The sequence below is a fragment of the Scatophagus argus genome, chromosome 3 (genome assembly GCF_020382885.2).
Source record: "Scatophagus argus isolate fScaArg1 chromosome 3, fScaArg1.pri, whole genome shotgun sequence".
In the NCBI taxonomy this organism is placed as follows: Eukaryota; Metazoa; Chordata; class Actinopteri; family Scatophagidae; genus Scatophagus; species Scatophagus argus.
This window is the reverse complement of record NC_058495.1, coordinates 20,108,675-20,135,549: the sequence shown is the minus strand read 5'-3', so window position 1 is coordinate 20,135,549 and position 26,875 is coordinate 20,108,675. Positions and strand designations below refer to the sequence as shown.

Genomic DNA, 26,875 nt, shown 5'->3' with positions numbered 1-26,875 from the left:
TTTATCGTGGACAGTGATAGCAGTAAAAATATGAAATATGAAAAAATATGAAAAAGCAAAAGAAGTAGAATTTTCCAATTGAAGAAAAATCATTTAAAAATGCAACCCTTCTTCACACTGCATTGTATTACGATATATTAAAATATCTTGCCATTTTGCAAAAGATTTATTTTAATATGACTGTTGAAAGCCATGTAAACTGTAAAGAGTGTTGAACCGCTGCATGTGTTGCAGTGTGTTGGTGTGTGGCAGCTGCGGCCTCCTTTCTGGATACCACCTGACCAACATGGCTCTAAGTTTTCATACGTTTTGGACAGTGCACAAAAGAATTTCACAGCTTAACTGTTTCAGCATCATTAAGATCATAAGACCGGGTTTTTACAGCAGAAGAATTTTCTAATTTACCTTCATATGTTCCAATCTCCAATAGAGTTCCACTCTTCTCCAACTCGAGGAAGTCCTCCACTGAGAGGAAGTTGTAGTCCACGCCAGGAACTTCTCCGTCTCGTGGGGCGCGGGTTGTACCTGGACAACCAATCAGAGACAGGGCAGGTGTAAGCAAATTAGAACTAATGATTGCAGTGGCTGCTGCCATGTAATAATTCCCTGGAAGCATTGTTTTCCATTGTAGTATTTACTCATAATTTGTACCATCTGAAAACTGGTTTAGGAACTATTTCCCTACTCACGCTTTCCAAACGCTCAGGGTTTAGGGTACATCAGACAGAAGTCGTAGGGTGCTTGAGAGACAGCATTTGTAATGGTAATACCGATAGATATAAATCACTAAAAACATGATAGCAGTCGCAAAAAGGGAGAATATCCATTGTTTGCTATGATCTTCCTTCACACTGGGGTAGAGTGTGAGGTAGTAGCACTGTAGTGGGATCCTGCCATATGTTGGTGGGTGGGTGGGAGGGGGGAGTTTGTGTGTGTGTGTGTGTGTGTGTGCGCTCGTGTGTGTGGTTTGGCATGTAGCCTGTGAGATTCTAGCACTTGTCTTTAATGACTGCTGACAGTTGGCCAGTGTGGCGTCAATGCTAAACAGCTTTACAGCAAAGACAATAGTGAGAAGACAACAAATAACAAACTGGCAACAAACTCCTCAAATTAGACAATTAAAGTTGTACTTCATTTTTTTTTTCTTGCTCAAGTTAATCTTTGTCTCTCCAGTGCACATTCCAACATTCTTGACTGACTCATTTTCTACTTGTCTCCCTCTTTGTGGTGTATTTACTACTTCCTATTACAAAATAGAAGACAATCAGTGGCTGAAAAAGTATAAATTGACAATGCTCATCATCTTTCTCATCTCGCTTGTTCTAACAGGCATCTCCTTGCCAACAGAGGGCTTCCCCCTCTTTCCTGCCTTTCTTCCTACCATCTCTTGATCTATCTGTCTCATCACACAATCACTCGGTCTCCAGAGGGTTGGTAAGCAATAACCTGGTAAAAATAGATGCGTGGGGATAAGGGGAGAGGCTCCCACTGCAGCCTCGATCAGTGACACTGGTGATAAATCAAAGATATCCAGATCCTACCTCAAGCATGCATGCATTATACTTTACACAAGCACATAGAAAGGCTTACGTATTATAATGTCTGAAGAGACTGAATCTTTCACATAAAATATTCTTGTGTACATCACTATGCGGCAGCCACAGTCACAATCACAGTCCAGCTGTCACAATCACAGTCAATTTATTTGTGTTTTTTTTTTTTTTGTTATATGCTACTTTATGGGGGGCACATCTTCCTGTTTATTGTCGTTATCAGCAAAAATCGATACATATCACAATACAGGTTGTTACAACTACATATACACTAGATGAACAAAGGTATTAGGACAAATTGAACATCACACCAACAGGGACATTAATGATACCAACCCCTCCCATCCCCCCTCATTGATACAGCTTTACAAAAAATAATATCACAATACTCAAGTGTATCGATAATAATTTCACACATGCCTAATTGGTAGCATTCATACTTTAGTGCCAGCAAACCTCCACACAACTATTTGTGATCAGACACTCTTGCAGCAAGAGTAAATTGATCTACAGTCAAACAAATCCCATCTGAAATTTATCAAACAAGCAGCTAGTTTGCTCATTCCCAAGCACCAAGTATTTTACAGAATGTCGACCTTGGAGAGTCCTCAGCCCAGTCCGAGCGTTCAGCCGACTGTCAGTTCATTTCCAGCACAAAAGTAGTCATTGATTCGACTCCATTTAGACACTGCTGCTCTTAGAAGACCAAATAGGAAGTGGAACTGTGACCAGTGTTTGAAAAGGGATAGAAAAGCAGAACCTTGGCTTTCACCCAGGGGTGAGACAGTGTGAACGCTATATGCCTGATTAATTCAATAGCCCCCGCCCCCCTTCGCCACAATAGCTCCATTGACCAAGTGCGAAATAGAGTGAGAAGGAAAGACAGGTTGGGACTTAAGAGTCGTCCATAGAGACTCCTGCCAAGAGTCAGGATTGGATGAGTCGAACAAAAATTATTCCGGATGCTGACCTCTAAAATGCAGAAGAAGAAGAAAGAGAACTAGTGAGACTATCAAAGCTAAGGGTTAGCATAATCCAGTGTCTGGCACATAGGAGATTTGCTGTCAGGGTGTTCATCTAGTGCTGCCTGGCTTAACGGCTTCAATATTTTTGCCAGCTGAGATGGGTGGGCGGCTGTTGTAGAACAAAAAAAACCCCTCTGTATTAGCATTTCAAGAAGATGATCAAGGAACCTTGTCATGTTAAGATATTGGTAGTTTTATTGAGTGCAGGGAGCTAATTCTGCTGCATCAAAACACATACAGGCTACTGTATATTTACAGTACTTATGTAAATGTGTATAACAGGTAACAATATCTGAACCAGGACTGAATGAAAAAAAAAAGAAAAAATGAAATGAAAGTTATTTCTGTGTCCTCCATTGATGAAGCAGCTCTCTACACAGTCAACTCCCTTTTCAGGACCATGACAGAAATAAGTACCGCAGGGATATGACTAGTTGATCCATATAAAAAAGCATAAATGATGTACATGTAACGTACTTAATCGTTATATTTGAAGACTCAAGATTTAAAACTGCGCTGAAACAGCAGCCAAAAATGAAAAACACTCGCTACAGACCAGAATATTGTTAGGCTGAGCCCTCAAAACGACAGAAAATAATCTCACTGGGGAAAGACTTGAACTGTAGTGCTATCTGTAAAAGCTGTATTCGTAATGTGTGAGTATAAGGGTTGACTGCATAAATGTGAAGCTGAGCGTTGTTGAAGAAAACAAAAAATCTAATCAGATTTCCACAGACGAGAGCTAACATCTCGGTGTGCAGTAAGACTTTTGAGGTTTCATCTTTGAAGATATGGAGCTCCTCTGATTCTGTCTCTCCCTCCCTCTCTCTCTCCGTTTCTCTCGGCCTATCCTTTTGTCTGCCCCTGAACCATCCTGTCCCCATGGCAATCCAGCAGAGTCAACCCTGAGCCTGTACAGGCCGGGTATTAACATCCGTCGTGAGTGATCCAACCAAAAGCGGACAGTTGTTGACAGTTGACCAGATCGCGCAGACCAGGTGGTCTGTGCTACACATGAGCACATTCTTTGAGTGGTGTGTATGTAAATGTGTTCTGAGTTATTAAATTAAGAGAAACCTTCTCAACTTTGTGAAATGCTGACTGACAAAGTTTTAATTATTTAAGCCTTCTTGCAAATTTGACTAATCTCATTTTTTTGTGTGAAAAAATTCTATTCAATATCTTTTTTTTTGTATACAGAGCGGAAAGGTGAGGTACGATCACTAGCAGTCACACACTATAATGCTAAGTGTTAACTGAGGGATTCAGACCTGTCCACTTGGGATCGGATCACCAAGACAGATACTAATACCAGGTCCAAACAGGCTCTCAGACACCAGCAGTCACACTGGAGTCATATGGCTCTGTGTACTGAAGCCAAACACACTGTGATAGTGCAAAAAGGGCTGAGAAAGGCAACACCCCCTGTCAAACTCGGCAGCTGTTCAATCCCCGCCAGCTAGCACATACGCATGTACATGTGCGCACACACACAGAGACACACAGACACACATACCGACAATGGAGGTGAGGGGGGTGCATGGCCACCAAATGACATGGTCTAGGGCTAAATAGGAGCTGTGGGTGCAGGGTAATCGCTTAATGGATTTTTATGCACCGATCTCTCCTGCAACAGACACACAGTTTCATAACCATAACAGCCACAGAGGAGGACTGTCACGTCTATGCTGTGAACACCTATGGTGACCAGAATAGACCCCCACAGTGAGGAGAACAACTTAAGAGTTCTCTGCACTGTCTCTACAGCTACACAGCTAAATAACCAAGTTGTAGTTGTAGGGCCAAACACCTTACAGCCATAACACAAAAGTGACCCACGGGACAGCCTTTGTTACCTCTACTTTGTTGATACCAGTTGTTTCTCCCAATCATTTGAAAGTGTCGCCATCCTGATTTCGTTAGCTACTACTATTAAAAATAAACATCTTGCCATTGAGACACAGCTTTGAATAAGGGAGAGTAAAAAGAAATAGAAATATTGTGTAGGAGCTTTGGATACAAAGCACTGAATCTTTCCTGATGAGCAAGTAAGCATCTTCAATGGCAGCCTCTGTCATCAGTGTGTCAGTGTGTGTGTAAGTGGGTTTGAGTGGTCGGTACACTAGGAAAGAAAATGTAAATGAAAGAACAATTACCATTCAAGCTGTCTCCCCAAGAGGACATCAGGAAGCTATCAACTGACTTGAGCTAAACTTTTAAAACAGCCATTTTCTAAAAGTGTTCTCTGCTGTGTCTCAACATTCTACAGTCAGAATAATACACTACACAGACAAAAGTATGCAGACACACCTCTTTATGGGGCTGTTTTACAGGGTTGGGCTGGGCCCCTGATTTCCAGTGAAGGGAAAGCTTAATGCTTCAGCATACCAAGACATTTTGGAAAATGCTATGCTTCTAACTATGTGGCAACAGTTTGGGGAAGGCCCTTTTCTGTTCCAGCATGACTGTGCCCCAGTGCACAAAGCAAAGCTCCATAAAGACATGGTTGGATGAGTTTAGTGGGGAAGTACTTGATTGGCCCACACAGAGCCTTGACCTCAACCACATCAAACACCTTTGGGATGAACTGGAACAAAGATTGTGAGCCAGGCTTTTTGGTCCAACATCAGTGTCTGACCTCACAAATGCTCTACTGCATGAACGGGCAAAAATTCCCACAGAAACGCTCCAAACACTTGTGGAAAGCCTTCACAAAAGAGTGGAAACTATTATAGCTGCAAAGGAGGGACCAACTCCATATTAATGTCTGTGCAATTAGAAAGCGATATCATTAAAGTCCCTGTTGGTGTAATGGTCAGGTGGCCCAGTACTTCACAACTGAGGTGATTAAAACAAAACAGGTGACAGTGAACTTCAACAGTGACCATTCTGTCCAAACTCTAATGGATTTCAGGGGTCATCAGTTATACCTGTCCAAGAGGCAAAACTTTCCCAAGTGAGAGGGCCAGAAATTCAATACAATGAAGTAAATAAATGAATGATACATTTTAACAGAATTTTTGTTATTTTTAAAAACATGAGGAACAAGAAAATGCTCTCAGACCTCCTCCAGGGAGACAGTTTACCTCAACAAAACTGAAGCACTATTCAGCAATATTATGAATGTTAACATCCAATCAAATAACTTCCTGTGATGTGTTAACGGCGGCTAGTACCATAACACAAGCCGGCAGTCACTGCAGCTCACTGTTTTGTTTACTGGGTCAGTGTTTAGACTGCACGGAAAACAACCACAAGCAACATGTGCAGTAAGAAAGAAAACGAAAGCCAAAGTAAACCAGTCATTAGTGAAGGCAGTAAAACATCCTGAAAGCTGAGGAATATTTTTTTTTTTCAGAGGCAGGTGGCCTAAACCTGAGCTGAAGGTTACGTGAATGATAAAATTAACAGTTTTACGGGCGTTCAGTAGGTAAATACAAGCAAACACTTTGGTTATGCAAGTTGGCCTAACAGTTTTCTGACAATAACTGGTCCAAAGTTTATGAACGCAACTTTGCAGACACTAACTGGACAGCACGTAAATAAGAATACGACATGTAGTGTTTTTGGTGTCAGGTCACCACCAGGACCTTGTGAGGGCACTGCCCGTCATAAAATGTCATCCCCTTCACATAGCGTCTCAGGACTGAGCTTATCAACTACAGAGAGCATCTGGTTACAGCGTAATGTCTTTCAAACCACAATCAATACATGACAGCAACTGGTCACCACCCTTGCTGTGACCTTGGCCTTCCCAGTTTGTCTACTCTGTCACTCAGAAAAGGATCAATACCAGATTGTCTCCTCTCTGTCATCTTACCATCATCTCAACTGAACTGACTGAAGTGTGCCGTTTAAGGTTCATATCTCAGTTCAAGGTCAACAACGAGGACAATAAAGTGATGTTTTGTACTTTTATTATTGAATGCCACATGCAAAAATCAATAGAAAACGGACAATTTTCCAGTCATTTAGTGATCGAGATGACTGATAATAGCAAATCTCTTTACATAAAAACACACTCTCCAGTTTTATGTTGAACAATACTGAACCTCTCTTACTCTACCTTTACGGGAATAAATTGGAGATTAAAGTGTTTGGATGTCTCACACCAAACAAACCACTGACATGCACATGAAAGGATTGCTTTAACGTACTTAATATATGTTGTTCATCTCATCCCTCTTCAGGCACAACTAACACTCAGTGGCAGACAAATCCAAGCGGCTCATCTATATTTAATTGATGGCAGACTATTTTAAGGGAGCGACTGCCCTTCTGCTGGTGGGATAAACGCACAATAAGGTTGGTGACATTTGTGAAGGCAACGGATGACACTAATATTAAATTCGAGAGTGACAGTGACATACGAAAAGACCAAAAATTATTATTATTTAATTACACACCACTGAAACATCATCCACAACACGACCAAGACCGAGAGGTAAATTATAATCATTTCAACTGTGCCAGATTTTGCAGGACAGAAATGCTAAATAGGGAGAGGAAAATAACTCAGCTTGGCAACAACTGAGTTGAAATGACAGTGGGGAAATACATGCTATCAAAATTACTTTTTTTTTTTATTTCAACACAATGGCATTAAATCACATGAATAACGTAAAAGGAAGCTGCACAGGCATGCACAGACCCACAACTCAGCTTCTAAAAATAACCATGTGTGAAAAATCTGTTTATTTCCTATGCTTGCATTCCCCCCCAGAGCGATAGAGCACCCTGGGCCCACATATCCCCCAGGCCTGGACTTGCATTTTATCTGTGACCTACATTTAATTCCCTCCACAAGGACAACGCTGGGCTTGACACCTTGGACGACTTCGGGTTCATGGCTGGGAGCCTGGGAGTCGTCTTGTATGACATCTTCACTGGATCCAGTTTGGCTTTGTGGTTCAGCGTTTTTGGAAACTATATCCTCTTCATCTTCCTTAAATCTCACAGCTTTCTTAATGTGGAAGGATGCAAGTGAACCAGAATGAAACACTTCCTTCATATTAGTACCAGGTTTCCTTCTCTTTTTTCGAACTCCAAAACATCCACAAAGCTTTAGAGAAAAAAGAGTGAACATGACTAATATGCTGGTCCAAACAAAGCAAACTGAGATCCAGACGAATGTGACAAATTATCCTCGAGCGTCTCTGTTCAAACAGTGAAAATTAGCCCCACAAAGTATCCATATTCATATATCTTTCCTCTTGGATCAAATAATTAGAGTGAAAAATTACTAGTCTTCCGTGATGAATTCTTACAGTGAGGTGACAAAATGAACCCTCTGCATTGCACACAGTAACAGTACGGCTGCACAATGTGTTAAAACAGAAAAAAAGATTCGCAGAGTTTCTGTTTGCTGGACAAACCAGGGGGAGGACCTCGTTCTGACCCAAGGGCTCCTGACACTTTGAGGGGTGTATCACTAAGACTGCTCCACCCAAAACTAAATTTTGTCAACATCCACAAGCAAAGAAAATGCAGACAGACAGATGTGCTTATTAGCCTATGCAGCTCAGACAAGGCCCTTGGGGGAGATCTCAGAACATGGCTGGTAAAGTGATTATTACAGAACAGAAGAATAGCAAGGATCCAAAGTAAGGGTAAAGATAAAACGCTTAAAGAATATGTTTCTAAGTGGTGTGGATTTATTTAAGAGATCTCTTTGTCTGAACCTGACAGTGATCGATGTTCATCCACTCTGCAACAAACACACTGACAATCACATGTCAGGGCGTCATTGCTGATGACATAACAACATCATCGGTTAGAAAAACAAAATCAACTGGGTTGATGCACACATACACTGAATGTCACACTCTATGGACACATTTTGCCTTTTTTTTTTTTTTGCACACCACAGCTATTTCTGTGCATGGAATTAACCCATTTTTTGCACCATCTATCCAGTATAAGGATGTTTATGACAGGATACAAGTCGTCTCAAAATGTCTTGATGCCATTTGAAATGACTGTTTTGCAATTTAACTGTCAAAGCAAGCTGCAGTAACTTTGGGTACTTTGTGCTCTGTCGCTCAGCCAGTTGAATCTGGAATTACTTACCATGATGAACGCAAGTGACTTGACCAACAAGTTAATCAGGCTGCTAAGAAAACACACCTACTCAAACACATTTAACATTAATCATGACTACATGAGCTTAGAAGACTAAGATTATCGTGCGGTTTGGGTGCGGATTCTGAGCTGAATCCTTTACAGTATCTCAAACACCAAATAATCAACACAGTGTTGTCCATGATCATGATCCATGTTTCCATTTTGAGGCAGGCCTTCAGAGTATGCCCACACTACACCAACAGATACACAGGCTTCAGCTCGACCTAGATACAAACTGTCTTCAAAAGTCAGAGGGTTCAGAGGAACGACATGCACAGTAAGGTGGAAAACACCTCTAATTCAGAGCGTAGCGGGCTCATTCTTTGGGCAATACAAAATGCAGGACTGTATCAAAAAACAACAACACATAAACAAAACAATGGGAAAAAAAGATGATGGTGAACTGATCAGTGCCATGAGTGTAAAGTAGGCCATCATAAATGTGTTTGGCAATGATTCATTATCATAATTGTTCTATTAATAGGCCCAGCTATTCTTATTCGGCTTGTGTGCTGGCATTCAGGTCATTCAGTACAGGAGTTATTTGAAAGAGTGCATTTAAAGTGGTTTGCGACTGACATGAAACAATGTCAGCACTGACACACAAACTGTGACAGTGTTTTTGGGAAGTTTTTGGTTTTCTGCAGTGGGTGAAATGCATGAATCCTTTACAAACACAGAACAACAGAAGCTGTTATCTGCAAAGCTTGATCAAAAGTTTCATGAGCGAGACCCAGTGGATAGGACAGGAAACCTGTGGTACCCAGTCCCTCTGCTGCCCTCCCCTCCATTGCTCCTTTCTGCTTATATCGCTCCTTCAACTTCATTCTTTCCTTTCTGTACATGTTTTGTTCGTTCCTCTTTTACTGCTCCCCTCATTTGTTCCAATTCTTTAAATCTGTAAAGCTAGCAGCTCTCTCTTTTAATCCTTAAACCACAATTCATCTACTCTTTCTTCCATACAAAGAATATTAAGGAAGTTAATACCACAGACTCCTCCACCCAGCCTCTGATCTGCTCATTTGTGTTTTCTCTGTCTCCAGCACATTTGGCAGTTGTGTCAACTGCCTGTGTGGCCGGGCAGAACTGTTCTCGCTTTCGGGTTTGACTGGAGGACAACTGTGGTTTTTCTCAAGCCGCTGACTGAGTCCTGCCAGAAGCTCAAACTCCGTTTTGCTGCTCTGATGTTGATGATGTCATGTAATGCAGAAGTACACCAAATAACTACTGCTGCATTCCTGTTGGCTGCCACTCGTTTAAGTGACCAGTCATACCGACATCCAGATGTGAGGGATGATGGAGATTCTGTAGTATTTTACATAGAGTGAAACCGAACTCAAATGTTTTGTGTAGGGAAAGTGGTGAGCAATGAGAATAGCACGGAATATACTGTATCTGAGAATATCAACGAATATATTCACTATTTTTCACCTGTATAACTTTAAATGCCTCGTTGCTATATACATTTAAAGGAGTACATCTCTGATTTGGCATGAGAAGCATTCATTTACCACAAAACACCTCAACTGTCGACAGTTCAGTTGATTCTGAGAGTTTTGGATGTGTTTGCTGGTGGCGGCAAATGTAGCCTCGAGTCACCAGCCTCCAGCAGAGAAGAGGAGCAGGCTACAGAGGTCTGGCAAGCTCATCTCGTTCTGATTCTACACTCTGAGGTGTTTTTCATTTTCACACTTTTTCTTCAAACTTGGGACCCTACCAACGTGGACTAAAGTGACATCACTTGAGGCAATTTATCAGATTTCACACAGCTCCCTCTAGAGGCTTTATACCCCCCCCATATTCAGCAGTAGACCTGTAAACAGACCTTGTTGTTTTAAAAAAATCAGTGGAGCTCCCCTTTAACAAAACAACTGACTTAAACATTGGAATACTAGCGGTGTGGAATAAAACACACCAACATATATGCAGAAGGCTAATCTCTGTTTGTTCAGTTAAAGCCAGAACAGGTTAAAGTCTGACTTGTTACACTCAGATGTGCAACCAGTGAATTCCTCATTTCTCGACCGTCCGTAGTCTGTGCACGTCTCATGAGAGAAAGTAGAGCGAAGGGGTGAAGCAATGGGGCAATGTGATGCGCACGCTAACAGCTGGGGCTCCATTTCTAATAAAGATGGGTGCCTCAACATATAGGAAACAAATTCTTTTCCTTAGTCTTGCCTGCATTAAATGAAAATGGAATTGCTTTGAAATGAAATGTAACGAGTGTGTTAAATTAAGGGCAGGTCTCGTAGTGGATTGAATTATCCTTCTCTATGACTTTCAAAGAGTTCAGTCACTTCACTTTCAAGTCAAACTCACTGCATGTAGCAGCCTTTATTACCTACATGGACAGCACACTGTGCAAAACCACAGATTTCCTCAGTAAATCATACATGAGTACACTGACTCTGCAAGGTGGTTATGGTTTTCATCTTATGGCAGTCAGAGTGAACACAACAGGACACTGATGGAGGTAACCCACATTAAGCATGTAGATAAATACCATACAATCATGTCAAATGTTTTGGCCGTAATCTGGCATATGTGGTTGCTCAAACTGATCACATTTTGTCAGGTTAAATTGTGCTCGCAGTAGCATCTGCTTTGCTGAAAATAAGCGGCCACATAAAGAATAACTGATGTAGCCGGTGGGTGATCAACAGAAAAACAACAGGGATAACGGCCCTGTCTTGAAAATCTGGCAACGTTCAAGGACCCAACTGTTGTGCAGAAGCTATTACAGAAGTATTCTCTAAATCAATAAACATGCTCTGATGTGAGGCTAGCCAGCTAGTCTACATTTTCCAAGAAGATACTGAGGCATGTCTTCATGGATAATTTTCAAGAAACAGATGACTGTATACATGTGCACACACACACAGACACAAAGGGGGGCTACCAGACTCCCCGTCATACTCCAAAACCAAAACAGTTCATCCACCATCTTTGCCACAGCTAGCCTGCCAGTTTTTTATTTATTTATTTATTTATTTTTTTTTTGGGGGGGGGGGGTTCTTTTTTTTTTGTTTTGGTAATAGGGTGACTGGGGTTTGGCAGCTCGGCAGGGGGATGGAGCCATCTGTCCAACTAAAGGGTTAATCCAACCAAAAGCACAGGCCATAGATTCCAGCATTTTCCAACATATTTCAGTCCTCAAATTTCTCACAACATTCTGGCTATGTTGTTTTTTGTTTTTTTTACTTTTTTGGTTTTGCGATGAAGAGGAGTGCTTCAAATGTCCAGCCTTACAGACTTCAACCAACCATCCCACCTGATCCTAATAGCTCCTGCCCATGTAGTGATGTCAGGGCATTAAATGTTAAACTGTTAAAATGTTTTGATTATGGTTTTTCATTTGGGACTTGGGGGCTGGGGGTGTTTTCATTCTGGCTGGCTGAAAGAGGCTTGCAATGAAGAGACGATGTATGCACACACACACACACACACATCACAATGAGATCAAAACAGGCCTTTCTCTGGACCTGTGACATGCTCCATTTTTTCCCTTCATAAGCAATGCTTTCAGCCCTGAATGATTCCCAGGTATCTGAGGACCGGGGGAAGGGAAGGGGGGAGAGAGATTAGAATAAGAAACAAAACAACCTGAAGGGCCAGTAGTGCAATGTGAAGCTAAATCAGCCAGAACCCTGCCTGAAAATGCCCCCCGCACACACATACAGCCAGCCTTTGTCTTTTTATTCCAGCCATAAAAAAGCACCGTGGGCTTTCCATTACCTATAGCAACAGGAAAATGGAAAGGAAAGGCTCTAAAATGATACATTTAGAGGAGCTGGGAGGGAGGGGGGTTTGGGGGGGTGGGGGGCATCCAGACAAGAGATGGATCAAGAGGGACAGAAAGAAAGAAAGAGGGAGGATGAAGGCTGAAGCTAACCATAGCATCCCAGAGGCTCCAGGTACAGACAAACAGACAGGCAGCAGTTTGCTGCTGGAGGTAATGGCTTCCAATATGATCAAGCATGTCACATAGCCTTAATACAGCCATCGCAGAGCTCGACTGCTTCCACGAGAAACACACATACTGTACATACACACACACGGGAAGTGACACTTTGCACACACACAGGCATCAAACCGGGCCATAGACAAACACAGACAGACGCACACACACCTGAGACAGACAGACTCAGACAGACACACACAGCTTCCGTTTGACCACAACACATCAGCCTCCATTACTGCCAGCCAACTGCCTCCGTCTCCATCGCTCTGCTCCTGATGCCTTCCGCCTGATGCACAGCCATCCTCACCGCCCGCCTCTCCATCTCTCTCCATCCCAACCCCCAACCATTAAATCACAGCAGCCCCTCAGCCCTTTCTCAAAATGAAACACAAAAATACCTCAGTTAGAGAGCCTGTGAGTGGCTTCTTCTTCTTCTTCTCCTTCAGTTCACAGAACAACACCACGTCGACAGGAAAAGAAAAAATCCAATCAGATGTGGATGAGTTGAAGAAAAACCAAGGCAGATTCACATTTCCTTCTCCTTTCCACCCTACCCTTCCACCTCCCGTGCGTCTGTCCTCTGTCCAGCTTTGGCTTTGTGATGCTAAGCTAATGGGAGCTAAGCTAAGCAGCATCCACACATTGGCTTATAATGCGCTCCGTCTCATACCCACACACACCAATGCTAGGCTTCTCTCTCTCTTTCTCTCACTGACTGAGCCCCGCTGTCTCCCGTCTCGCAGGCACCCACATGCACCCGCCCACCTCCCCCCTCTCCCTCTCTCTCTCTCTCTCTCTCTCTCTCTCTCTCTCTTTCACTCCCTCCCCTTCTCTTAGCCGTTCACCCCTATTCTTTCTTGGTCTCATAGATCTGAACCCCTTCTTCCCCCCTCTCCACACCTATGTTTCTCTTTGCTCTTCCCCAGACACTGGTGTCCTTACACACACAAACTCATACACATGCTCTGGGTGTTTAACAAGTTCCAGACAACTCATCCTTGACCAACAAGTGAAGACGACAGGAGTCGGGGGAAGAAACCTGAAGGCAAGTGTGGAACAGACAGAGCTGAGACTTGGAAACAAAGATCTGTGATGAGAGCAGAGCAGGAAGACACTGACTAGAACAAGGACAGAGCTGTATGAATTTATATGTTAGACACAGCAGAAGTACTACTGTTCTACAAAATTTCTGAAATACTGATTATTACAGATGTCACAGCATACAACGCAAGTAACACAAAGCCAACAGGGTCTCAGTGTGAATGAGTCAACTGAAAATCCCAGCAGAAGGAGATCAAACGTCTCATGCGAGATTCAAGATAAAATATGGACTAACAAGAGAAACACTTATTATGCTGAGTCAAACTAACCAACTGGCAAACATCTGTGCGTGCACAAATTTAGTGAAAGAAAAAAAAGGCAACTCTGCACGTTCAGGGTTTTTTTTTTGTTCTGCTCTGTGGTCGGAGGAGGGGGATGGGAACAGCAGTGCGAAAATGTAAATGGGAGAAAGGTCAAAGGTTGTCTGATGCGCCATTCATTTGTCAGATACCCTCTTAAATGTGGCCCAATCCATACTCCATACTAAATCCAAGCGGGTATTCACATTTATAAAACTCACCAAAAGTTGAGAAACGTCAAAAGACTCAGAAATGTTAATATGCATAATATATTTTCTTGGTTTTTGAGTGTGGTGTTGATAGACAATTTTGTTCCACAACGCAACACGCATATGAAAGAGTGGAGTAATTCACAGCTGGAAAAAATTTAACTAATTGTGGGCGGTGGCGAGCCAACATCTCCAGAAAACACAAAAGCGAAGTGTTAAATATTTGGACAAAGTTTTGATTCCTCTTTGTCAGTTTTCCAAATTTTACACTGGCAGAAGCTTTTCAAAGACACAACTTAAACAGCACAACACATTCGTTGTTGTATACAAGCTAGCAAAACAGTATAGGCCACAGTGTGTACAGCTCCTGTCCGTCTTAACACTAACATCCTGCTGACCCTGCACATCTTGTCATCTGTTAGTTTTGATAAGCTCAGGAAATGTGCCTGCCGCTCACATTCAGCGTTGCCATATTGTTTCTTGAATTGTAAAATGGTGTGTGTGTGTTCGGGGGTGGGGTCCACCCATCATTCACTCGGTTTGACAACATTCCTTTGAATCCTGCTAATGGTGTTAGCTACACAACAACTTCTCCACCAGCATCAGTTCAGCTCCTATTTTTTTAAGATTAAAGATTAAAGTGACATATTTTGTCATTGGAGGGAACTCACTCCAACGAAATTTGTTCTCTGCATTTAACCCACCCAAGTGACGTGCACACACACACACACAGCAAACCCGGGGCAGTGGGCGACCGCGTGCAGCGCCCGGGGAGCAGTGGGGGTTAGGTACCTTGCTCAAGGGTACCTCAGCCATGGACACCGGGACGGGGAATCGAACCAGCGATCCACCGGTTACGGGTCCGACACCCTAACCGCTGATCCACGACTGCCCCTATTGTTCCCTTCACAACCGCCATCTGATCTGCCTGCACCAGGGGCTGGAGTCACCTGGTCCATATTTAATCAAACTGATGCTTGTATTGCGCTGTGCCTCTTATTTCTTTCATATGAATGTGATTTGAAAGTTATTAAGCAAATTTATAAAGGAAGGCCAGCTAAAATATATTAAATTAATCAGTTTAAAATCAGGAATCAGTGCTATTCAGGGGGGAAAACTTTATGAACAGAAAGCAGTTTGACACATTTGGGAAATCTGCTCATTCGCTTTCTTGCTGAGATGAGAAGATCAATTTGACACTCGTGTCTGTACAGTAAATATGAAGCTACAGCAGTGGGTTAGCTTAGCTTGGCATTGAGACAGAAAACAGGGGGAAACGGACCAAGCTTGTTCTTTTCAAAAGGTAACAAAAATTGTGTCTCTAAAGATCTCAGTCGGTTTGTGGTTTTATGTGGGTTTATGTGCCTAACTATTTCTTGAAACTGCAAACCCGGCTCTGTTTTAAAGCACAGCCTGGAGATTTCAGGATGTTCCTGCACTGTGCCGGTAAAGCAAGTTGTTTCAACCACTTTTCTAGTCTTTATGCTAAGCTCAGCTCCTGGCTCTGAATAGCAGATATCTTCTCTGCTCACTCCAGGACAAAAAAACAATCACACTATTTAGTTAACTCCAAATGTAAACATAACTTTTATTTTATGATAATAACATACCACAACATGAAACACCTGTGAAGCCAAACAAGTTCAGGTCAGCACATATCAGCGGCAGTATGTATTAGCCTCTTGCTCTTCTTGAATTTCCCACAGGATCAATAAAGTATCTATCTATCTATCTATCTATCTAGTGCCTTCTTACTTTTACAGTGTCCACTCAAGTGAGTCAGTACATGGATATCTAGAGTAACAGCTTCAATACAAATATTATATCCAAGCTGCCATCATAGCAGTTGTAGGATGAAGTCAAATGCTGTGAAAAGCACACTTGGCTTTGTGACTACCATTCAACAGAGAACTGGTAAAACAGGAAGGATCTGTCATTGGAAAGACGTGTTCAAATGTGTTTACTTAACCATGACCAAAACAACACCTGTAATTCATGTCAAACAACACACACACAGTACTTGACTGACATACATCCTCCTCTTGTGAGATAAAAGTCAACAAAGCCTGAAGTTCCGTTCTACATCTCTCTCAGCTTTCTTTTCCATATCTTGATTTGCCGCCTGCTGCTGTTTAGGAATGCCACTGCGAGTGAGAGCATTTCTTTGTTCAGGTGACACAATGCGATTGCATCTGTGAATGCAATCTTGAAACTCACCAAAGCCAGAAAGCCTGCTTTTGTGTACACTGTAGACCCTTACAGACAGGAAACCTGACCAAAGCAGCCAAGACCCAGACAACCACAAGTCATGTGAGTACATACAATATGTTTATGTTAGCTTGACCGGTTAGCTAGAGCCAGTGTTTTAGCATCCCTCCATTCCCTCTGTCTCTCCCTCCTCTCCTCCCATCCCCCATTCTTGCCCCCCTCCCACACCCAAACTCCACCCCACCCCCACTTCCATCCCAGCAGTTTGAGCCCCCACCTCCCCCTGAGCCGCCCTCTTAGCCTATATATGGGCCATCCAATCGTCTGTGCTGCTAGCCCCGCAATTCATCACACACGCACGTGAACACTAGCCTCTGTAAACCTCGCTCATTTGAGAAGCAAACACCGAGTGATCAGCATCCCAACAGCCACAGAAGACAGTACTCCTACTTGCCTAGATGCAGGAGACACCAGAGCTCCCTTTTTAAAGGCTTGCTGACACAGAATGCTGAGCGGTAAAATCAGGTGAAAAACCAAACGGAGCGATCGTCTCCTTATTCTTCTTGCTACTGCTCCGATGAACTGGCAAGAAAAATGAGAGAGAAAGAGGTAGAGCGATACAGAGGGAGAAAGGGAGCAGCAGTGGCAGCAAGAAGACAAGAGGGAGCTCTGTCATGAGCTGGGGGGGGGGGCAGGAATGAGAGCAGGATAGAGGGAGTGGAGGGTTGGTGGGGATAATGGAACATTGGGAATGCCGAGCGGGTAACCAAAAGGGAAGCTGGCGGACGGCTCAGCAGATGGGGGAGGGCGAGAGTGCTGTGCTTCAAGTTTTATCAGGGCTAAGGGAACAACTGACTCTTTGGAGATGTGAGTTTTGAGATTAGTTAATGTCATCTTGAGAGAACGACCTGAAGGTGGACAAGACTGCTGAACTTCACTGCCCTATTAGTGCTAAATATCCAATGTAGTTTTATATTGCGGCTGCTAATTCTCTGACTTTTAGCTTCTTTCTTCCCTTTACTTTGTGTAAAATATAGTTCCTCAATTAAATTATTTTAATGACAATCTGAATGAATGAAAACCAGTTTTGTCAGGACTAAAGAGAACAGGAAGTGTTGCATGGATTATTAAGACTGAAATATTTTTGTATTTGTTCTGGATTTATTTTGTGTCCTTTTTGAAAAGAAATGGCTTTGAATTATGATGAGCATGCTAATATAGTGAAAAAGACAGATTGAGACTTTTGTTTATAATATTACGTACTAGAAGAAGTCACATGAATGAACAGTAAGGTTGGTTGAGCTCAGTTATCATTTAGTCTGAAAAGAAAGGCCCCCAAAATCAGCCATACTTCTCCATCTGCTTCTCCACCTGTTTTCTGTGCATTAATCACACTTACACCTACACATGCAGATGGACATGGACAGCGCTTTGAACAACCTTTGGACATACGTCAACACGGACACACACTGACCTCTCACAATCACTGGCCAAATCAGGCACAGTAAATCCATCTCACTTACACACTAACACTACATATTGGTAATTGTATGCTTTTCTGTAGGCTACAGTTGATGTGTTGGTTCATGATTGATGGACTGTGTCCACTGTAACCTGACCTCTCATAATACAAAAGGAAAATATTAAGCTGCAGAAATTGCAGACAACAAAAGCTTTACAGTCCCATAAAACATGTGGCCTGGGGAACACCTTCAAGCTTTGTTTACTTCTAACAACACCAGGATTTTTACTGCTGTGCCATGGAACACTCAGTGATTAAAATGGCCATTATGGCCAGACCCCCACCATCCACCAGTGTCTGGCTGACATATGGTGGTGGAGGTAATGCAGATAAAGTACCTTAAACAAGCCTCCTGAATATAGATAGGAATTTGTGTGAAGAGGGCTGTGAATGAAACAACTGAAAAGTCAACAGATTGAAAAGCATGGGTTTCAGGAAATGAGAGGCACTCCCTTTCAAGTCTGAAACGGCTAAGATTTTGTTGTATTACAATGGGAAAAGTGAAAATATAATTAGCAAAAGATAAGCTATTTTTGCATTCAGCACTCCAAATATGCATTTATCTTCTAAAGGAAAAAATGATGTCCAATGTACACTTGTGGTCTTTATAGACACAAGTAAATAACATGCGGCTATCTCACCAGAACTGCAAATACTTTCATTTGGTCAATATTAAAATGGTGTAAAAGAAGTATAGAAAAAGATGCTGCATGGAACTACAAGTGATTTCTGCAGTTGCACCTCTGATCTACTTGTTTTGTCTCTTCACTCCTCTTTCCATGTTCATAAGTGAGGCTTGCCGTGTCCAAAGCCAGTTGGACAATGCAAGACAATGAATCACTCATCAGTCTAACCATCTTTCTGTTTTATCTGCCCACCACCAGCACAGAGGGTGTTGCACAGTTATCACATTCCTCACACTAGCGTTATGGAGCCATTGCTACAATACAGCATCCTTAGAACCAACGATAAGGGTTGTTTTTCCTAGCAGAGGACAATAAATCACTTCAAATATCAACTTCAGCTTTTGCACAGCAACAACATCAAAACGGCTTTGGATCCTTGCAACACTTAGGAGAGAAACAGTAAAAAGCCACAAGCCTCAATTTCCTGGATTACACAGCCGGCTCTGGCAAAGGAGATACTGGTTAGCGATAGAAGGAGAGGGACTTGGATGAAACCACAGTGCCTGTAATTACTGGTGCTATTGATCCTGTGGACATGAAAAACTACTAGCCTTTTTACTGTGAAGACATCAGACTCTACCTCTAACTGATCAGGCGATTTTACATAGTAAAGCAAATGCCATGCCGCCTGGATGGATGGGAGGGGCGGGTGGCTAACTTTGTATCAACTCGCTGCTTTTTATCAGCTTGGGAAGCAAGGGGAAAAGTCAATTTTGAGATGAAGAGGGATGATATGTTATAAAACTGATCAAACTGCAACAGGAGGTTAGTTCCAAGGGGGATAGGGTGTAACAGCATGACCAATATTGGACAAAAGAAAAGCTGAACCATGCTGAGATTAGACTGAAATAATCAGGCCTAAATAGATAACCATCCAAAGAGCCTGTGTGAGGCAGCAACACTTTATCATTACATGGATATGAAACTGATTGAACCTAGAGCTAAGACATTAGCTGACAGTGACCTAACCTAAAGGACTTTTTTGTTTTGCATGAGGATGTTCTTAACATAAATGAACTCAACAAACACATTGTGTAAAGACTGTGTATAAAGCCAGAGTATTGCCGGGAAATGAAAGAATGGCTCGTATAAATGCCAGGACATGAGCAGGATGAGATAAGGGGACAACAGAGTGAGGTATAAGACGGTCATGGACTCACAAGGCACAGCGTGACGGTAGAGGTTGTCTCGGATGGTCTGCTGCAGTTCGTGATCAGGCGAAGATTTCTGGAAGCGCTGGCTCAGATAATGTTTCAGGTCCTTGTTCAGCTTACTTCCTGTTATTGTGGACACAAACACAAAAACATGTGTTAACTGCATCAAAACAACTACAAAAAAGGTAGCAGACATACGCACATCCCAAGAGTCAAAACGACGCTGTTGAAATTTAGAGGAAAGTGTCAAACGACCACACAGTTGGGCTCCCCCAAAAAGAAACTGGTGAGTTTATCCCGCATCCACCGCGAAGCTAGATGCTGTGTGCATAACCGTGAATTGTGCACTTGCCATTGTCACTCAGAGGGGTAGCTGGCTGCAGGCTTTCCTTCTCCAACCAGCCAGGGCTAGCCAAAACGAAGACTGCTAGCACTATAGCTAAGGCTGTGAATCAGCCCTCCCACCGCCACGCCATCTGGACCTCAGACACACATTAGGCTACTGAAGGGCAACATGGCTGGAGCGCGTCCTGTGTGTGTGTGTGTATACTTGATTCTGTATGTGTGTCTGTGTGTGGCCATTACAGCGAGTGTCCACATCACAGGCAACAGCTACGTGTGGAAGCACAGCACAAACAATATGACAACATAACACAAAGGAGTTAAAAAGTGCAGAGATCATGATGCCACACATATAGAAGAATGAGAAAATTTACCTGATGAATATGACAATGGCTTGATCTATATTCAATAACAATGCTGCTTCAATCTACAATAAGATGTTTGTCTTATCATGGTCTATATTAGTACATATTCAAGTATTTATTATCCAAGTCATTTATCTCCCATCTTTGCATGACTGCTGAGTCCATTTTTAGTTGTCTTGAGCAAACAACCAGTCATAAAAGACCCTGAATCCTGTTTCCATGGAAACAGTGTGTATGCATGTGCGCCTGTGTGTGTGTGTGTGTGTTTAATAAGATGATTGAGATTGTTAGCATAGTACGGAAGAGCATCCTGCAAGGGTTGGCAGAATGATTGTAGGTTCATATGATAAAAATACAACTGAAGTACAACATGCACACCCAACAGATGTGATATGACTGCTTTTTATATTAATGGGAACAAAGATTCATCACATCCACAGAAGTAACATATGGGGAGGAGATGCAAAAATGTAATCATGGTCACATGGCTACGTACCCGCCTGTCACATTAAGTCTGGTTTAGAATCTGTCAGGCTCATACTGCAATTAAAATTTCCACATACAACCACAGAAACCAGCCTTAAAAAAATTACATTTTAATAACATTTGCTGCTATGCTTTCAACAAACAGTATTGTCTTAAAACATTAGTTCTCCAAGCCAAGGCCTACATGATATTTCTTTGCACTCTGAATAAGGAATGAATGTAATTTTTAAAAGCAAAGCTCTCAAATTTAGATTTTTCTGTAAAATGATTTGACAACTGTATCTCAAATGATAATTGTATTTTATTGTTAGAAAGCAACATAGTTTTAATTGTACTTTCATTACACTAAACTTCTCATGGCTCACGACAACTTCAGTGAATCCAGGCTCATGTCTACAAATATATTTAATTGAAGTAATGAGTGTCACATTTGATTAACCATAATTAGTCTCATAGCTAATAGCCAAGACAATGTGGCTGTTTGGTAAACAGTCTGTGAGGAAAGGTTGAGCTCCCTCCCCCACCACCACCACCACCTCCACCCCTCCTTCTGGGAGGAAACTCAGTTCCTGGCTCTTTTCCATTCAGACATATCACTGTGTGATAATCCTCACAACAGGTTACAACACTCAGGCCAAGAAGAGAGTCTAACACACACCCTGTGCTCTTGTACACACCAATTACTGGAGAGCAATGGGCCCCCAACTAGCTGTGTGACCATGTCTGAGTTATGCATTGGGAAATCCAAAACATTGACAGTACTCAACAAGATCTGCTGGCGGGACCATTCAGGAAGAGATAAGAGCATTACTGAAGGAAAGCGCTTAAAGATTCAGTCAACACAGACAGGTGACACTCATATCAAGTCACATTTAAATGGCAAATTTATAAACACAAACCTGGGTTTTACCACAAACATATATTAATCTTGTTTCCCTACAGAGTATCCTTTTAAGTCACACTCTCTACTGTCACCAAAATGGCTGTCTGCATATATTCTTTCTAGAATTGTTAAAAGAATACACATGAGATTTTGGAAAAAGCCTCATAAAACTGAGAGACATATCAAATAATTAAAACTGGTAAAGCAGAAACCAATACATTCAGTCTTTTACACCTTAGTATGGGTCAAACTCAAACCCTTGAGTTGATCACTGGCAAGCAAACAACAGCACCTGAAGGAGCCATTACATAAGCTTTAATCCAGTTATACAGTTTCTGTTCTCTGCACACTCTCTCTTTGTGTAAGCTTATCTTGATGAAAACAAAGTTTTAATGAAAATGAGCAGGAATCCTTCTGTGGCAGTGTGAACGAACAGGCCCTGAAGGATTACCACATTGATGAATGAGAGCAAGGTAATCACTCTGGGATGTGTCGATTCAGTAGATAGCACTATCTGTCTTCCCTTGTTATTGCTGACACGGAATATCAGCTTGTCTACTGATCAGCACCTGGTCAATATATCGTTTTTGAAGCAGGAGTGACTGAAAGGAAAAAAAAAAAAACTAAACTGATGTCCATTACTGACATGGACCAGACTGGGACCAACACCTCATGTTCCTTGGCTGAGACATGATAGGAAGCTATTTGGCCAGAGTAACAGACTGTGAACCCCTCTTTCTTCCTCCAGTCATATTCTGATTACTTGCCCTCTTTTTTTGAAACAGACAGTAATGTACACTACCTTGAACAATATCCTCAATGCCTTCACAAAGACTGGAATATAACTGAATCGTGTATCATGGCAATGAAGAAGAAGAAAAGGAAGAGAAGGTGACAGGTAAATATTTGCTTTAGCATATTCAAAGTGTCTGCTGCCATTATTTGGGGATGGGAGGGGGCTCCCCAAGACATTATGGTATGTTATTTCTGGTCTGAGGTCAAATAATTTTCGACCACATTTTCTTTTTCTTTTCTATTTCCTGTCCATTACTTAAAACAATAATTGGCTCTTTAAAAACCACTCGCCTTAAGAGAACCTTTCATGTTTGGATTTCAGTCTTTTGGTTGGCTCCAAATTGGGTTGAGGTTGGTCCAACTGTCGTGCAAATAAAGCTGACCGTTATCTTAAGAGATCAGTTCTGTGAATGCTTCACCAGCAATCTGTCACCCATCTTATGAGCAAGAAGGTCAAGAAGATCACAACTCACCTCCATTTAAGCTTTTAAGGCAGCTAGTCAGATTCTTCTAACCAAGCATGTTAACACCATAAGCCCATTAAGTGCTACTGTGGTGCCTCGCAATGGGTTGGTACTGTGTGTATAAAGACAAATCAATGCAGGGCACTGTGCCATTCATGAAGACTTTGATGTGAACTAACTTGAAGCTAAAATACAATATGGATGTAGATGTTTTTAACATAACTTCTTCCGAGATTGACTGGATCATGTTTGTGGTGCCTCACCATGGTCTCATTTACTAACTTAATTTGGTGTCAACATTATTCAGCTATCAAATACTAATTTTCTTTGTGCATTGTTTAATTGATTATCTGAATTCCATCCAACTCATAGGCAACAAATAGCAAGCAAGCAGGCTTGCAGCAGGGCTGGGTTGGGAGAACATTTGGCCCACCAACCACACACCCAAATCCCTCCGCAAACAGATAATTAGAAAAGACATATCCTTCAAACACAGCCCACCTGTTATAGATTTTCAATAAGCCCCCTAAAACAAGCAAGATTTTGAGAAGGAGACATGCAATCCATGACAGAAGGGAAGTGGGGGAGAAGTGGCTTATGCAAGAGAGAAAGGGAGAGAGAGCCAGAGTCTGTCACACAGAAAGAGAACATCAGAGTAAGCCAGACAAAACATCAAAAGAGTTTTAGACACAGCCGAAATGTGAAAAGCTCCACTACTTTGCAGGCATCTCCCATTGAGCCCACCCCTGTGCCCCTCAGTTCTGATCAGCCAGCCAAGGCCTTGCTCAGACATGCAGTGCCAGACCCTCCACTGGCAGTCGACATCTGTATTCACAGCATGGAAAAACCAAACTTCCCAGAAACTCGATCCTCCTGCTAGTAGTGGGAAAGGAAAGGTTTGACCAATTTCTGTTGATTTGGAAATGGCAGGAATCACATAGTTGTACAGGCCCTTCTTACTCCACTTGAGCTTGTCTTTCCATAGTGGAGAGCCCTGATAGCTTGCTTTATGTTGAAAGCCCACAGCCACATCTATGCTACATAAATGTCTTAGTATGACCTGACAACTGGGTGTACTGCTGAAAAGTAGATGAGGCTGTCCATTCAAGACCTGGACTGAGGCCCAAACCTACTCTGTCTTATACATGATTATTTTTACTGGAAGAAGCCCAGTAAGTTTTATATGCTGTATGTGCAATTCCAGAGGAACATTTACTTGTGAAAGATCTACCTGTGTTATCTTCAAATTGCTGTCCATAACATATGCAAAATATTACTTTTATTTTTTACCTTGGCACAAAGGACAGAAATCTGAATACAACCTAGAGCGCTAGTTCCATTTTCAGTCAGTAAGACCACCATTTCATGTGTCCATGTACCGCAGAGGATGAAACCAAATGACTCTGGGGATGCCAGGTTTACTCTGGTGCTATCATGAGGTTGGCATTTTAGATTTAGTGAAATATCTGCTGGTATTTCACAAAACAACTATGGGACAGATTGTCATGAAATCTGGTGCAGGCATTCATATGAATTCTGCTGACTTCAACAACGTAAACCAGGAGGTCGACATTTGTGGTTGTAGACAAATGTCTCCACAACTACTGAGTGGGCTGCCATGAATTTGCATACAGATATTCATATCCACATCAGGATCATTTGCAAAGTTTTTGGTGATTCTCTTCCTTTTTGCCAAGCGTAATCAGGTCAATCATCTGATACTGTGGTGTTCACTAGATTTTAATTACAGGTAACATCAGTGATAATTAAAATGCGTAGCCTGCCCATAAATAAATAACAATATTTGAAAAGGTTATACTGCAGAGGCATCTAGAAGTGGTTTCACGTAAAGCAACACACTGGGTAACAGTAGACACAGTCACCCTCTTAACACAAAGCACGAGTCTAAGTGACAAAGCAGAGAACAGAGTCATATGCTATGGTGCCAGCTTTACACTTAGCCAAGTCGGATTTGGCAGTGCCACCATGTTTGCCTGGCCACTGAGTGTTGCATCAATGTAGAATACACAAACAGTCTGGCATACAAGGTAACAAATATATTTTTTTTCCTCCTCTGTTCAACTGCCTTTTTTTTAACATCAAGGGGCATGTTGCCAGTTAGAGGCTATGATTAGAAAGAAAGCCTTCCTTCAGTGGGCTGTTTATTGTTAAATTTAGTTTCTCCAAAGTGGGACACTGCAAAGAAGTGGGCTTTAAAGTCAAATGGATCTGCGCTATTCAAACATAACCTACTACAAACTAAATGTAACTATGACATACACAGGCTGGCCAAAGTCATGTCTTAAGTAATCACTTCTTAAGTGAGCAGTCCATCCATGGCTCCAATTAATCAGTTAATCAGGTTTAATCACCATTTAATTGAGCAGCTATTTACAGTTAACATTTTCATCACAGCTTATCAGAGCTTAACCATATGTCAGGGTGATTAGGGGCATGTAGAGAAGTCAAAGAGAGATCACTCTGACTCTTGACCAGATTAGGGATCTTATTTTCTATCCAGCTCGTTCAGTGCAGGTCCAGGTGATTACTGTCAGTTAAACCACTATAGCTGGATCTATCGACACCAGCAAAGTTTATTATGTATGATGACTGACCCACGACGATTCTGACGGAAAATGAAAAGATAGAAAGAAAGAAGGTAGGGGTAGGTAGGTGACAAAGCAGCACTATAACCAGCAGCTCATTGAATAGGGAGGCTAAGTCCCAAACCATACTGCAGAGACTTGGAGAAGACCAGTCTTCCATACTCTCGGAGCAGGCAGGTGTATGTGTGTGAACATCCCTGTCTCTGAGCTCAACACTACCCCCTATGTCCCTCTATTCAATGTGGCTTGCATCACAGCAATGGCCCGGCTCTGTATCCATAGCAACAGCTGCCAGATGAGTATAGACTGTGGTGAAGGTGGTGATGGTGACAGCCAGTCATGGTCTGCTGCCCCCATCTGGACTAACACAATATTACAAAAACAAAGGTGAGATCTTACTAGCAGAAACAGATAATGTATAACACTGGAATGGAGAGAGAGATAGATAGATCCCGAGGGAAATTCAATGTCACGAGATTAGTCACAAGCTCTCAGTATAAATGTGCTCCTCAATGCAATGTACTGCATTTTACTTAGAAAAAAAAACATGCAATAAGAAAAGTATGCATGTATGCCATTTTCAAAAATACTCACAAAAAGATGGACACAAAAATGGAAATGAATGGTTTTAATGGAGTCAAAACTGTGTATTCTCAAGGTAAGCAGCGATGTTGTTTCCACAAACACAGCAAATAAAGACTCAAGGCCTATTATGAAGAGTTTTTTGTGAGATTGTTGTAGACTTAGCTTCAGAAACCATTATCTACCCACAGACAAAAGAAATACAGGAGGAAGTCAACGTCTTTGCTGGCTTGCACTGTAGTCAAGCTGTAGAGACGCACAAGTCACAGAACCTGGTGCAGTGCTGTCAATACAGTGGAGGAACAACAAAAACTAATTCTTATCCTTTGCCATCTGCTCCTTGTTGACTCGAGATTAAAAAAAAAAGATCCGAGACGGTCTGGGTTAAATCTCTGATGCCTTCCTTTTCTTTCAATCCTGTGTGGTGTGTCCTGGAGCTGCTTGCCTGTTTACTATGTTCCAGATTGCTCTTATTGATCGTTGTCCTCCGCACAGGAAGAAGAAATCCTCA

The 26,875-nt window shown here is 42.1% G+C and overlaps 1 protein-coding gene across 10 annotated transcripts in view; it reads right to left on the bottom strand.

Annotated features, from left to right (window-relative positions):
• magi1b (membrane associated guanylate kinase, WW and PDZ domain containing 1b) overlaps positions 1-26,875 on the bottom strand; it is a 123,272-nt gene that overhangs the window by 50,211 nt on the left and 46,186 nt on the right. For all 10 annotated transcript variants that reach the window (XM_046384565.1, XM_046384566.1, XM_046384567.1 and 7 more), the window contains exons 2-3: positions 19,848-19,964; positions 406-525 (exon numbers count right to left, since the gene is read on the bottom strand). In XM_046384565.1, coding sequence (XP_046240521.1) covers positions 406-525; positions 19,848-19,964 — 237 coding nt within the window. The remainder of the gene's footprint in view (positions 1-405; positions 526-19,847; positions 19,965-26,875) is intronic.